The sequence below is a fragment of the Manihot esculenta genome, chromosome 16 (assembly GCF_001659605.2).
Source record: "Manihot esculenta cultivar AM560-2 chromosome 16, M.esculenta_v8, whole genome shotgun sequence".
In the NCBI taxonomy this organism is placed as follows: Eukaryota; Viridiplantae; Streptophyta; class Magnoliopsida; order Malpighiales; family Euphorbiaceae; genus Manihot; species Manihot esculenta.
Window position 1 is genome coordinate 13275536 of NC_035176.2, and position 15016 is coordinate 13290551.

Here is a 15016-nt window from a genome sequence, read left to right on the forward strand (position 1 = left end):
TGAGAAAGAAGGATGGATCCCTTAGACTTTGTATCGACTACAGACAGTTGAACAAAGTCACTACCAAGAACAAGTACCCATTGCCAAGGATCGACGATCTATTCGACCAGCTAGCAGGAGCGGGTTGTTTCTCCAAAATAGATCTGAGATCGGGGTACCATCAGTTGAGGATCAGGGAACAGGACGTACCAAAGACAACTTTCAGGACCAGATATGGGCATTTTGAGTTCCTTGTGATGCCGTTCGGGTTAACTAACGCCCCTGCAGCATTCATGGACCTCATGAACAGAGTGTTTAGTCAATACCTGGATCACTTTGTTATTGTCTTCATAGATGATATCTTAGTGTATTCCAGGAATGCAGAGGAGCATGCCCATCATCTGAGGTTGGTTCTACAGACCCTAAGGGAACATGGCTTGTATGCCAAGTTCTCCAAATGTGAGTTCTGGCTGAGGAGTATTTCATTCTTGGGCCATGTAGTGTCAGAGAATGGAATAGAGGTAGACCCCAAGAAGACAGAAACTGTGGCTAACTGGCCTAGACCCACTTCAGTGACAGAGATCAGGAGTTTCTTGGGTTTGGCAGGTTACTACAGGAGGTTCGTTCAGGACTTCTCAAAGATAGCAGCTCCTCTAACCAGACTAACCAGGAAGAATCAGAAATTTCTGTGGACCGACCAGTGCGAGGAGAGTTTTGAAGAGCTCAAGAAGAGATTGACTTCAGCACCAGTTTTAGCTCTGCCATCTAGTGGAGAGGACTTTACAGTCTTTTGTGATGCGTCCCGTGTGGGACTGGGTTGTGTGCTTATGCAGAACGATCGGGTGATTGCTTATGCTTCTAGGCAGCTAAAGAAGCATGAGCTGAATTACCCCACACATGACCTTGAGATGGCAGCAGTAATCTTTGCACTCAAGATGTGGAGGCACTACCTCTATGGGGTTAAATGTGAGATCTTTACAGATCATAAGAGCCTGCAATACATCCTGAGTCAAAGAGACTTAAATTTGAGACAGAGGAGATGGGTAGAGTTGCTGAGTGACTATGATTGCAAGATTCAGTACCATCCGGGTAAGGCGAATGTTGTGGCAGACGCCCTAAGCCGGAAGTCACTAGGCAGTCTATCCCACGTCACGGCAGAGAGGAGACCGGTGGTGAAGGAGTTTTACAAGCTCATTGAGGAAGGTCTACAGTTGGAGTTGTCTGGTACAGGTGCCTTGGTTGCTCAGATGAAAGTGACACCCTTGTTTCTGGAGCAGGTGGCTCAGAAACAGCATGAGGACCCAGAGTTAGTGAAGATTGCCAGGACTGTTCAGTCAGGCAAGGACAGTGAGTTCAGATTTGACAATAGGGGGATCCTCCGCTATGGGAGTCGATTGTGTGTACCAGATGACATAGGGCTAAAAGGAGACATTATGAGAGAAGCTCATAATGCAAGATACAGCATTCACCCCGGAGCCACCAAGATGTATCAGGATCTAAAGAAGGTTTATTGGTGGCCAGCTATGAAGAGAGAAGTGGCACAGTTCGTGTCAGCCTGCGAAGTATGTCAGAGGGTGAAGCTGGAACATCAGAAGCCGGCTGGAATGCTTAACCCGCTACCCATTCCAGAATGGAAATGGGAGAATATAACTATGGACTTCGTAGTGGGGTTACCGGCGACGTCCAACAGATTGGACTCCATATGGGTGATTGTGGACAGACTCACCAAATCTGCTCACTTCATCCCTGTCAGGAGTGGCTATTCTGTGGACAAGTTGGCGCAGGTATATGTTGATGAGATAGTCAGACTGCATGGGGTTCCTGTTTCCATCGTGTCAGATAGAGGGCCCCAGTTCACCTCCAGGTTTTGGCGGAGTCTGCAGAACGCCATGGGTACTAGATTGGATTTTAGCACTGCCTTCCATCCACAGACAGACGGACAGTCAGAGAGGACCATCCAGACCATAGAAGATATGCTGAGAATGTGTGTGTTGGATTTTGGCGGTTCTTGGAGGCAGCATCTACCTTTGGTGGAGTTTGCCTACAATAACAGCCATCATGCTAGCATCGGGATGGCTCCATATGAAGCTTTATATGGAAGGAAGTGCAGATCACCTGTTTGCTGGGAAGAGGTAGGAGAGAGGTCCTTAGCAGGACCCGAGCTAGTAGAGATCACCAGCAGGGTGGTGCCCATGATCAGAGAAAGAATCAAAATGGCTACAAGCAGACAGAAGAGTTATGCAGACATCCGCAGAAGGCTAGTAGAGTTTCAGGAGGGGGATCTGGTATTGCTCAAGGTGTCTCCAATGAAAGGAGTGGTTCGGTTCGGGAAGAAAGGTAAGTTGGCTCCGCGGTACATCGGACCCTTTGAAGTCTTGCAAAAGATTGGGAATGTATCGTACAAGCTGGATTTACCTGCTTCAATGGAGAGAATCCATCCGGTTTTCCATGTTTCTATGTTGAGAAAGTTCGTGTCAGATCCGGGCAAGGTTCTTAGTGAGCCTGATGTGGAGATCCAAGAGGATCTCACCTATGTTGAGCAGCCAGTGCGGATTCTTGACACTCAGATCAGAAAGTTAAGAAACAAGGAAATCCCAATGGTGAAAGTCCTTTGGAACCACCACAATATTGAAGAATGCACTTGGGAGACACGGGAGTCCATGCTCCGGCAATATCCTCATCTCTTTTAAGGTTAGTCTCTATGTGTTTATATGTATGTTATGTTGTTTGGTATGCATATACTAGTTGAGGAACATTCGAGGACGAATGTTCTTAAGGGGGGGAGAATGTAATACCCGGCGAGACTCCAGTATCGGAATTCCTACCGTCCGGTGGAATCTCGGATGTCGGAGACCTCTAGAAGGGTAAAATCATGTTTTTGAAAAATATTTTCATGTTTTTAATGGTTTTGAATATGAAATTGAATGAGTTTTTACAAGAAAAATCTTTGGAGGAAAACCCAGGTTCGGCCGCCGAAAGTCAAGTTTGGCCGCCGAACATGCATGCGTTTTGGAGGCACGTTAGGCCCCCGAAAGCATGAGTTAGGGAAGTTCATGTTCGGCCGCCGAAAGTCAAGTTCGGCCGCCGAACATTGCATGGAAGCGGAGGCACATTCGGCCCCCGAACGTGGCCTGGCCAGCCACCTATAAAAGGGTCCCTTAGCCGAAAATGGGCGAGCTTTTTCTCCCCATTTCGGCCAAGGTGAGCATTCCGCCATCCTTCCCCAATCTTGAGTTTTTCCTTCCTTTTTCCATGATCTTTACAAGTTTATAACTTTGGTTTTGAAGATCTTTGAGCTTAGAACGAGTTTTGGAGCTTGGAGACCAAAAGTTGGAACTTCTCCCATCTCCAAGTTTAGATCTCCTCAACCCTCGATCTTCAAGAGGTAAGAGCCGATCTTAAGCTCCTTATGGGTTTTAAATAAGTTTTATGCAAGATCTATGGGTAGAAATGCATGTTAGGTTATATGTTGATGTTATGGGTATATATTGATGTTTTGAACAATGTAGCTTGTTTGTGTGTGATTGAAGTGTTGTAGATGGGGTATATGTATGTTTGAGGCCCCTAGGAACTTGTATGCATGTTTTGGTTGAGATATATGCATGATTTATGGTTTTGGGAGGCAGGAGGTTCGTTTGAACCAAGTTTCTGCCCGTTTGGCAGAAACCAGGTTCGGCAGCCGAAGGGAGTTTCGGCCGCCGAACCCCTTTTGTGGAGGCAGCATTCGGCTGCCGAAGGTTCCCCCGAAAAGAGACTTTCGTCTCTGTCTGGCACTTTCGGCCGCCGAAGGTGCCGCCGAACCTGCCTGACTTTCGTCTCTGGAGGGACTTTCGGCCGCCGAACCTGCCGCCGAAAGTGCCCTGTCCAGCCATTTCATGCATGTATTCTTATGGTTAATTTATGATGTTTTAGGGGGTTTTTGGGGAATACTTTAGAGTTATGTTCAAGTATGTTTGGTCCCTCATTTAAGTCCACCTGTGTAGGTTCGGACCCGAGGAACCGAGGACCCCAGCAGTGAGTTCAGCTGCGGTGTTGTCAGAGTCAGCCAGAGGTGAGTGGAACTAAACTGAATCTTTTAAATTAAATGTTTTATCATGTTTCATGCATCATGATTATGCAATAGGATGATTGCATTAGTTTTCACGAATATGCCGCATTGCATAAATTGTTGTTGATGTGGGTGAATGTTGGATGACCCAATTAGTCCAAGACAGGAAGACCAGGACCCCATGCTACGGCCTGGCACAGAGTAAGAAAGACCAGGCCCCAGTCTACAGGCCTGGCACAGAGTAAGGCACGGTTATGGGACTCGAAGACCAGGAGCCCAGAGGAGGCCCTGGAAAATGGTAAGTAATGTATGTTATGACAGGAAGACCAGGCCCCATTCTACAGGCCTGGCACAGAGTTAACTTGGACTATTTGGTGACAAGTTCACCCAACCCTTATGTGAATTGTCTGTGTTATGATGCATTCCATTTGAGCATAGTGTTAATGTGTTTTACTAGCTCTACTCACTGGGCTTTTAGCTCACCCCTCTCCCTTTACCCCCAGGCTTGCAGGTACAGTATAGTGCGGGAGTTCGGTTAGAGTGAAGAAGTTATGCCTTTGTAATAGCTAGTAATGGACATGATCAAATTGTAATGTAAAAGTACAGTATAGTTATGTAATGAGTTTTATGGATGTTAGTATGTGCTTGACCATAGATTGTTGTATCCCTTTTTATACATGATCTTAGAGATTCATATGATGTTTATGTAAACCAGCTCAACACAGGTTATGTTACCCCCTTGAGGGCACTGATGAGATCCCACAGAGGGATCAATGTTATATTCATGTTTATGTACAGGTTGAGTTTGGTTGATGAGTATGCAAAGGAAAGTTTTAATTTTTATGCTTATTGTTGATCATGTATGGGATGATACAGGTTTACAGGTATTATGTTAGGCTTGCTACGGGTCCCGGCGGCCTTAAGTCGATCCGGATCCTAGCGCCGGTAACGGTCCGATTTTCGGGTCGTTACAATGAGAGAGGCTCATAATGCAAGATACAGCATTCACCCCGGAGCCACCAAGATGTATCAAGATATGAAGAAAGTTTACTGGTGGCCAGCTATGAAGAAAGAAGTGGCACAGTTTGTGTCAGCCTGCGAAGTTTGTCAGAGGGTGAAGCTGGAACATCAGAAGCCGGCTGGAATGCTTAACCCGCTACCTATTCCAGAGTGGAAATGGGAGAATATAGCTATGGACTTCGTAGTGGGGTTACCGGCGACGTCCAACAGATTGGACTCCATATGGGTGATTGTGGACAGACTCACCAAATCTGCTCACTTCATCCCTGTCAAGAGTGGCTATTCTGTGGACAAGTTGGCGCAGATGTACGTAGATGAGATAGTCAGATTGCATGGGGTTCCTGTTTCTATAGTGTCAGATAGAGGGCCCCAGTTCACTTCCAGGTTTTGGCGGAGTCTGCAGGATGCCATGGGTACCAGGTTGGATTTCAGTACTGCCTTCCATCCACAGACGGACGAACAGTCGGAGAGGACCATCCAGACTATAGAAGATATGCTCAGAATGTGTGTGCTGGACTTTGGCGGTTCTTGGAGGCAGCATCTACCTTTGGTGGAGTTTGCCTACAATAACAGCCATCATGCTAGCATCGGGATGGCTCCATATGAAGCTTTGTATGGAAGGAAGTGCAGATCACCTGTTTGCTGGGAGGAAGTTGGAGAAAAGGCCTTGGCAGGGCCTGAGTTAGTAGAGATTACCAGCAGGGTGGTACCCATAATCAGAGAGAGAATCAAGACTGCTGCAAGAAAAGCTATGCAGACGTCCGCAGAAGACAGTTAGAGTTTCAGGAGGGGGATCTGGTATTGCTCAAGGTGTCTCCAATGAAGGGAGTGGTTCGCTTTGGGAAGAAAGGTAAACTAGCCCCACGATACATCGGACCCTTCGAAATCTTGCAAAAGATTGGGAATGTATCGTACAAGCTGGATTTACCTGCTTCAATGGAGAGAATCCATCCGGTTTTCCATGTTTCTATGTTGAGAAAGTTCGTGTCAGATCCGGGCAAGGTTCTTAGTGAGCCTGATGTGGAGATCCAAGAGGATCTCACCTATGTTGAGCAGCCAGTACGGATCCTAGACACCCAGATCAGGAAGCTGAGGAACAAGGAAATCCCGATGGTGAAAGTCCTTTGGAACCACCACAATATTGAGGAGTGTACCTGGGAGACACGGGAGTCCATGCTCCAACAGTATCCCCATCTCTTTTAAGGTTAGATCTTTATGTGTTTATGTATGTATGTTATGTTGATTGCTATGCATGTACTAGTTGAGGAACATTCGGGGACGAATGTTCTTAAGGGGGGGAGAATGTAATACCCGGCTAGACTCCGGTACCGGAATTCCTACCGTCCGGTGGAATCTCGGATGTCGGAGACCTCTAGAAGGGTAGAATTATGTTTTATAAAAATGTTTTAAGGTGTTTTATGATTTTAAGTATGAAATTAAATGAGTTTTTACGTGAAAAGTCCTTGGAGGAAAACCCAGGTTCGGCCGCCGAAAGTCAAGTTCGGCCGCCGAACATGCATGCGTTTTGGAGGCACGTTAGGACCCCGAAAGCATGAGTGAGGGAAGTCCAGGTTCGGCCGCCGAACCTCATGTTCGGCCGCCGAACATGGCATGCATGCGGAGGCACATTCGGCCCCCGAACGTGGTCTGGCCAGCCACTATAAAAGGGTCCCTTAGCCGAAAACGGGCGAGCTTTTCCCCATTTTCGGCCAAGGTGAGCTTTCCGCCGTCCCTCACCCATTTTTGATATTCTTCCTCTAAATCTTTCGAGATTTTCACTTGTTTTCACTTGGTTGTGAAGATTTAAGCTTTTGAAACAAGTTTTGGAGCTTTGGGAACTCAGGAGCTCATTTCCGTGGATCTCCAAGTTTAGGTCGTCTTCCTCTCGATCTTCAAGAGGTAAGAGCCGATCTTAAGCTCCTTATGTGTTTTAAGTAAGTTTATTGCAAGATTCATGGGGTAGAATGGCATGTTTAGGGATATATGTATGTTTGAGTAAATGTTAGGTTTTTGATGTTTGATGAACAATGTAGCTTGCTTGAGTATGTTTGAAGTGTTGTAGATGGGGTATTTGATGTTTTGAGGCCCCTAGGAACTTGTATGCATGATTTGGTTGAGATATATGCTTGATTTGAGGTTTTGGGAGGCAAGGGGTTCATGTGAACCAAGTTTCTGCCCTTCTGGCAGAAACCAGGTTCGGCCGCCGAAGGGAGTTTCGGCCGTCGAACCCCCTTTGTGGAGGCAGCATTCGGCTGCCGAAGTTGCCCCCGAAAAGAGACTTTCGTCTCTGTCTGGGACTTTCGGCCGCCGAAGGTGCCGCCGAAAGTGCCTGACTTTCGGATCTGTCCAGGACTTTCGGCCGCCGAAGGTGCCGCCGAAAGTGCCCTGTTCAGCCATTTCATGCATGTTTTCTGTGATGTTTTCATGATGCTTTAGGGGGTTTTTGGGGGATATATTAGAGTCATGTTTATATATGTTTGGTCCCTCATTGGAGTCCACCTGTGTAGGTTCGGACCCGAGAAACCGAGGACCCCAGCAGTGAGTTCAGCTGCTTCGGTATTGTCAGAGTCAGCCAGAAGTGAGTGGAACTAAACTCAATCTTTTAAATTAAATGTTTTATCATGTTTCATGCATCATGATTATGCAATAGGATGATTGCATTAGTTTTCACGAATATGCCGCATTGCATAAATTGTTGTTGTTGTGGGTGAATGTTGGATGACCCAATTAGTCCAAGACAGGAAGACCAGGACCCCATGCTACGGCCTGGCACAGAGTAAGAAAGACCAGGCCCCAGTCTACAGGCCTGGCACAGAGTAAAGCACGGTTATGGGACTCGAAGACCAGGAGCCCAGAGGAGGCCCTGGAAAATGGTAAGTAATGTATGTATGACAGGAAGACCAGGACCCCATGCTACGGCCTGGCACAGAGTTAACTTGGACTATTTGGTGACAAGTTCACCCAACCCTTATGTGAATTGTTTGTGTTATGATGCATTTCATAGAGCATAGTGTTAACGTGTTTTAATAGCTCTGCTCACTGGGCTTTTAGCTCACCCCTCTCCCTTTACCCCCAGGCTTGCAGGTACAGTATAGTGCGGGAGTCCGGATAGAATAAAGAAGTCATGCTTATGTAATAGCTAGCAATGGACATGATCAAATTGTAATGTGAAAGTACAATATAGTTATGTAATGAGGTTTATGGATGATTAGTGTGTGCTTGACCATAGAATGTTGTATCCCTTTTACACATGATCTTGGTTATTTTTATGTCACTTATGTAAACCGACTCAACAGATGTATGTCACCCATTGAGGGTACAGATGAGATCCCACAGAGGGATCAAGATTATGTTTATGTTTATGCAGGTTGAGTTTGGTTGATGTTCCATAGAAAGAAAAGTTTTAATTTTTATGTATATTGTTGATCATGTATGGGATTAAGCAGGTTCACAGGATGCATGTTAGGCTTGCTACGGGTCCCGGCGGCCTTAAGTCGACCCGGATCCTAGCGCCGGTAGCGGTCCGATTTTCGGGTCGTTCTAAATGCCCGGAATTGTATATGTCATTACGGGAGAACCTGATAAAGTTAAAGAAAAAAAATAAGCGTGTAGCAGAAGATGTCCTATCTTTCGATCAAGGACTGTGGACTAAGCAAGAGGTAAGATTCGGTTCTATTGAAAAAACGATTAGATTCTTTTAAAATGACCCATTAGTCGTTAAGATCCTCCTGATTATGTACGAGATAAGGTGGGTATTGGTGGGTATAGGTAGTTCTGTTAACCTTCTTATCTTAAATATTTTTAACAAATTGGGCTTGGATAAAAATAGTTTTATCAAAGTTTTCTATACTTTAGTAGGATTAGGAGATAATACTATGATACTACTGGATACCATCAACCTTCTCTTGGTATTGGGTGACGAAAAGTATAGGCGAGAGTTGCATGCAGAGTTCGTAGTAGTAGATATCCCATTTGCATACAATGCGATACTCTGCCTTCCAGTCCTAAACTACTACGGTTTTGCTTTTAACATGGGTGCTATGTGTCTTAAACTTCCAGCTCCAGGGGGAATAATAGTGGTCCGAGGTAATCCGAGGTTGGTTAAAGAAGATTATGGTCACCCAGCAAAAAGCTTTGGGAAAGCAATTATGCCTATCGACTTGTTGGAGAAGCCAAAATCTCATGTAAAGCTAGAGCCGGCAAACTCGATAGAGAAGATCCATATAGGTAAGGATCAAAAGGTATGGTTCGGCACTACGCTAATGAGCAAAGTAACCACTTTCACTTGGTCCCCAAAAGATGTAACAAGTGAGGACCTGACTCTCATTACCCATAAGCTATCCATTGACAAAATTGTCAAACTAATTCAACAGAAGAAAAGAAAGTTTGTACCAGAGAGGCAACAAGTGATCAAGAAAGAGGTTGATAAGTTTTTAAGTGCATGATTGATAAAGGAAATATAATATCCCATATGGGTGGCTAATGCGGTCTTTGTAAATAAAGCTAATGAAAAGTGGAGGATGTGCGTAAATTTTACCGACCTAAATAAAGCATGTCTGAAGGATTATTACTCATTATTGTCCATCGACAGATTAGTAGACTCACCTCAGGTCACGCAGTGGTTTCCTTCCTTGATGCCATTTCAGAATACCATCAAATCATGATGGGCACCGAGAACGTAGAGAAGACTACGTTCATAACAGACGAGAGAGTTAATTGCTATAAGGTAATACCTTTTGGTCTGAAAAACGCAGGGAAATATACCAATATGGTATTTCCTAAAAATTGGAGAATAGGGTGAATGTAGAAATTGATAGTTGTGTAAGAGAATTATGTACCTTTGTCTCTGTTATCATTAACTTTTATACTATAAGATAATGGAACTAATATGATATTTCCTAAAAATTGACGATGATGTAGTTGACTATTTGATAAGAGATTTTACCAGCTAACCGATTGGTGATCCCGCAATTACAGGCATAATGGGGATATGATGGTTTGTGCCTGTTAACGGTAACTTTATGCCTAGACTCGACTTTTTCAGGAAAAGGCGAGTCTTAGTGAAGAATCAAGCATAATGGTATTCAGGTCTTCATTTCCTCAGGTAGGACCGAGTATCCGGCCTATCATATGTTTGTGATGTGACTCTATTATTTTATGATGACAGCTTATGACTTATTTTGAGCGATTCTTATATAGTATCAATTAGGAAAGAAAATAAAATAGAAAAGAAATAAATAGAATAAAAAAAACTCCAACAAAAAAAAGCTAAATACTAAATAAATAAAGAAAATAAAATCTCTTTCTAATTTAGGAAGGGATATTCAACCAGCGATAGAGTAACCAAAGGAAATTCTAGCCTCCATCTACTCTTATTCTAATTCAAAAAAACATGTTAATAGTACAAAAATAAAGATTAAAAATAAAAATATAAAAATAAAATTAAAAGAACAAAAAAATACTAAAATTGTTCTACTAAAATGGCATACCGATTGTGTCAAATTTTAACACTAAAATTTAAATTCATAGAAAAAATTGAAAATCAATTTAAAAAATCTAAACACTTACAGAAATAAATTTGAAATATAGAATACATATTAGAAAAGGAATCAACCGAAAACTATCTGCTAAACTCGAAATATGGCTGTCGCAACATGGTTGTTCCAAATACTAACATATTCTAAATACTGATATTATATATGATATAGCACTAATTTAGAAACTTGGATGTAGAAAACTCAAAGAGCAACAATTTTATTTCACTTTTCAACTTAACTTTAGACTAAAGAATTATATGATATGATGATTAGAAAGTCAAGTTATGAGTCTTTAAATTCATGCCACATGCTGAAAAAATTAAATATGACCTGATTACCTCACTAAACTTTAAAAATTCATAACTAAATCTATAAATTTTAGATTTTAAGCAAATAATTTATGATAATTATAGAAAAATTTATAAAGAATTTAATAAAAATATTGTAGAAGTCATAGTACCTTTAGTTTGAGATAGACAATTCAAACTAAATAGATTGCTCGAGACCACTTATACACAACATTGTATTTTGCTCAAAATTTTACACAAATTGATGGAGGCAACTAACACATTAAAATCAATTAAAGAACACGTAAAAAAAATATTTTTATATCGTGAAAAAAAATATATTTAGGAATTTTTACGATAGATTGAAAAAAAATAATAAAAGAACAGTAAGGGAGGGAAGACGGATGGCGGCTAGGCTTTTGGAAAATGAGAGGTTTCTTAATTTTCTTTATTATGAGTTGAGAGAAATTTTAGAATAGGGAGAGTTGGCTGCCAAAAAGGAAAATTGAGCGAAATTTTAGTTGCCCTTGTTGAATGTCTAGTTAGGCTCAGCAATATTCGGTTCAAATCGAAAAAATTGATCGAACTAAATTAATTTTAAAGTTTATTTTAGTTTTTTATTCAATTCGGTTCGGTTCGGTTTGGTTTTTAATTTTAAAAATTTTAGTTATTTTGATTTAGTTCGGTTTTGATCAGAAAAAAATCAAAAAAATCGAACCGAACCGATTAGTGATAATAATATGTTATTTTCAATAATATAGATAAATTAAATTATATTAAGATCAAAATATTTTAATTAAATTTTAAAATATTAAAAATAAAGTGTAAAAAATAAAAAAATTATTAAAAATCGAAACCGATCAAATCGAATCGAACCGAATCAGACCGGTTCGATTCGATTCAGTTTTTGATCAAAATTAATTCAATTCGATTTTTATAAATACTAAAATTTTGATTTTCGATTTATTCGATTCGATTCAATTTTAAACTGAATCGACCGAATTATCACCCGAGGAGAACAAACAATTATATAAGAGGGAAATAAATCTAAATCCAATAAGCAATGGGATTTCTTCCTCTCTGACTCGATTTTGACGGGCCATATGGGTTTGTCAGACTGATTATTAAGTTGATTTTGGCTTAATTGATTTTTTCAAGGTTTCCCATAATTTTTAAAAATTATAAAAATATCTTATGTGAGCCTTGTTGGTAGAATGTGCCAAAGGAGAAGGCCCATCTGACCATTACTATTTTTTAAGCCTAAGTCTAGTCTTTGTAAGACTCAAATGAAAAAAATAGGTGAAACCATTTCTTCATTTTCTTGAACTTTTCAACTTATTTTTTAATTTATTATTTATATTTTTATTTTATTTCTATTATCATTTTATTTTTATTATTTATTATTTATTTATTTTATTATTATTTTTTATGATATAAAGAGTTTGTTAACTAATTTTAGATATGTTGGATCAAGATGCGATTTTTATTATTGTGCTTCAGTGCATATATACGTAGTACAAAATCAAATATCTATAAAAATATATACACACAATAAATTACTTCTAAATAAAAATAAATTTATGGTAATAAAATTCATAATTAAAGAAAGCAATTCTCCTTTTTTTTCTCTTAGTCTTTGAACTTATTAGCCCTTTAATATTGTCCCTTCAAAATGATCGATATAAATATTTTTTATGTTTTATTGGAACTTATAACTAGTTCCTACTTTTCTATGATATTAACCTTTCCAACACCAAACTTAAAAGATAAAAAAAAAAGTAAAATAAAAAATAAAAAATCAATGCATAACTTCAAATTGTTACTGCTTGATTCACAGTGACAAAAACCCTAGCAGCCACAGCAACATCTGATTCTATCACAACCCTATTTTCAGAAACATTGCGCAGAGCATAATTAGGAAATGAGGCACCATTTGCACTCAATGAGTACTGAACATGATTGATAAGGTTAGGAAATAATAGAATTGGACTAAAATCAACACTCCATGAGGTTCCATTCCCTTCAACAGACTCCTTAGCATTAGTTGCCCTTATGTTCATCCCTTGAACATTATTCCTATCCACCACAACTTGATCAATTTCCTTGAAAGGACCATTTGATTGCTGCAATTGAACAATGTCAATCCCCTTATTAGACCCAGAGAACATATTATCAACAATGGTAACTCCCTTTGCGACCCCGTTAACTGATTTCAACGCTATATATGCATCTCCTAGGAAAAAGCTATTAGTGATGGTAAGTTGATTGGGATCTTCAGCAACAATTCCAGTATAGTCCAAATAACAATTCAAAATCCTAGTTTGAGTTAGATTAGGCAGCTTCAGATAAATTCCTGTTCCGCCAAAACCTGTGGCCTTATTATAACAATGTACTCCTGATAAGGTATTAGCTTGACCTGAAACCAATATTCCTGTGGCAGCTGAAAAGATAATGACATCAGTCACGGCGTTGTCGTTACCCATTAGGTTTATTGCCGTGCCTGAAAAGTTCCTTTCACCTGGATCGCCTCCGGCGGTGATGTGTTGACCGAGAAAGGAGTTTCTAATGTAAGTTTCATGGCCTTGTTGGACTAAAATTCCATTAGTGTTGAAATGGGTAATGTAACAGTTGTCTATGCTAGTCCTAAGTGAGTTTATAACTGAAATGCCTCCACCCCTGTAGTTGCAATCCAACATGAGATCTTTGAGAGTTATGTACTCATAGTTGTAGGAGGAGGAAGAAGAGGAGGATGATAAATCAATGAGATACCCATCTGTTGGAAAATCATCTGAGGCTAGTAATGTACCTCCACTAATCTGCTCAATATAAATAAAAAATATAAAAAGTGAAGTTGTCTTAAATTGCCATGTGAGCCACGACTTGGGTGGTTAGTGGTTGGTTTTGGTGAATGGAAGAAATTACGAAATTTGAATATGGTTAGTGAGCTTACCATAAGATTCCCTGCTCCAGCAGCAGGCAATCTGAGAGGTTGAGAAATCTTGTAAATTCCACCCTCAAGATAAATCTGAGCACCTCCAAGATTAATGATTCCTTCCATCAAAGACCATTCTTTAGGACCTTCAAATGCTGCTGCTATTGCTTTTTCAAGTGCTTCTGTGCTGTCTAATTTCCCACTTGGATCTGCACCAAACGATGTCACTCTGAACACCCTTGGACTGCCCACAGCCCCAGCCTGTCTCATATTTAATTTTCCACCACCAACACCGCCGTCCCGACCACCGTCATTTCAAGAAACAGTCGAAGGTTAGAAAACTTTGAAAAGCTAATATATGCAGCACAAGAATCAGCTAAGAAACCAATATTACATATACCTGTGGAGATGGAGCTGGAGCAGAAAAGCTAGGAGAAGGAGAAGGAGAGGAAGCCAAATCACGACGGATTAAAGAAGACTTTAAAGCTTGCAGTTTTTTCATTTGATCATGGAAATGATTTCCATGATCATCAAATGGAGATATCTCTCCATTGACATTGATCAAGAAGATGATCAAGACACAAACCATAGCATTATTTCTTTGCATTCTTGGTTGTGTCATTCTCATCTCCAATTGTCTCCTTTTCTTCTCTTGTAAAGCAAAATCACTGCATTATATATATACACACCAAGAAAGAGAGAAATCAGGACATGGAAAGAGAAGGGCCTAACTAAAATCTGACAGAAAATGAGAAATTAAAAAGAAAAAGGTGTTTTAATAATGGATCATACAAATGCAGCAGCCTATCTATTCGGTCACTTTTCTTGGTTTTTTATGTGGTGGGTTTTCTGTATTTATACTTCCAGCTTGGTCTTCTGAATATCTTTTTCTCTCTGTTTCTTTTTCCCTAAAGTGACAGGAAAGTAATTAAGGAAGGAGCCAACCTATTACATATTATTTGGTTGTAGAATAAAAAAAATATATAATTTCTAAGAAATTATTAAAAAAAATAAATACTCTTTTTTTTGTTTACATTGTCAGACCATTTTATTGGTTAAAATTGGAATTAATTTATTTAGGTTTTATTTGGTAAGTTTACATTTTCCTAATTAAGTACAATATAATTTACCGATTGATCCTTAATTTATTATATTTTAAATTATATTATCAAATTGTTATTTTTTAACTTAAAAATAGATTTACATTTTTAAA

At 40.3% G+C, this 15016-nt stretch overlaps 1 protein-coding gene across 1 annotated transcript; it reads right to left on the reverse strand.

The window, feature by feature from the left end:
- Positions 1-12652: 12652 nt before the first annotated feature.
- LOC110604137 (polygalacturonase QRT3) lies at positions 12653-14716 on the reverse strand. The gene is made up of 4 exons (XM_021742249.2): positions 14596-14716; positions 14204-14471; positions 13822-14064; positions 12653-13687 (listed from the first exon to the last, which is right to left on the reverse strand). Exons 2-4 carry the CDS (start codon positions 14429-14431, stop codon positions 12683-12685), a joined length of 1476 nt encoding a protein of 491 aa, XP_021597941.1. The 5' UTR covers positions 14432-14471; positions 14596-14716; the 3' UTR covers positions 12653-12682.
- Between the last annotated feature and the right edge of the window lie 300 nt (positions 14717-15016).

Excerpts from the sequence above, each read along its gene's own strand:
- LOC110604137 (XM_021742249.2), bottom strand. The coding sequence starts at position 14,431 with ATGAGAATGACACAACCAAGAATGCAAAGAAATAATGCTATGGTTTGT. Across the intron at positions 14,065-14,203 it reads CTCCAGCTCCATCTCCACAG|GCTGGGGCTGTGGGCAGTCC; the intron begins GTATATGTAATA and ends AATATGAGACAG. Across the intron at positions 13,688-13,821 it reads CTGGAGCAGGGAATCTTATG|ATTAGTGGAGGTACATTACT; the intron begins GTAAGCTCACTA and ends TATATTGAGCAG.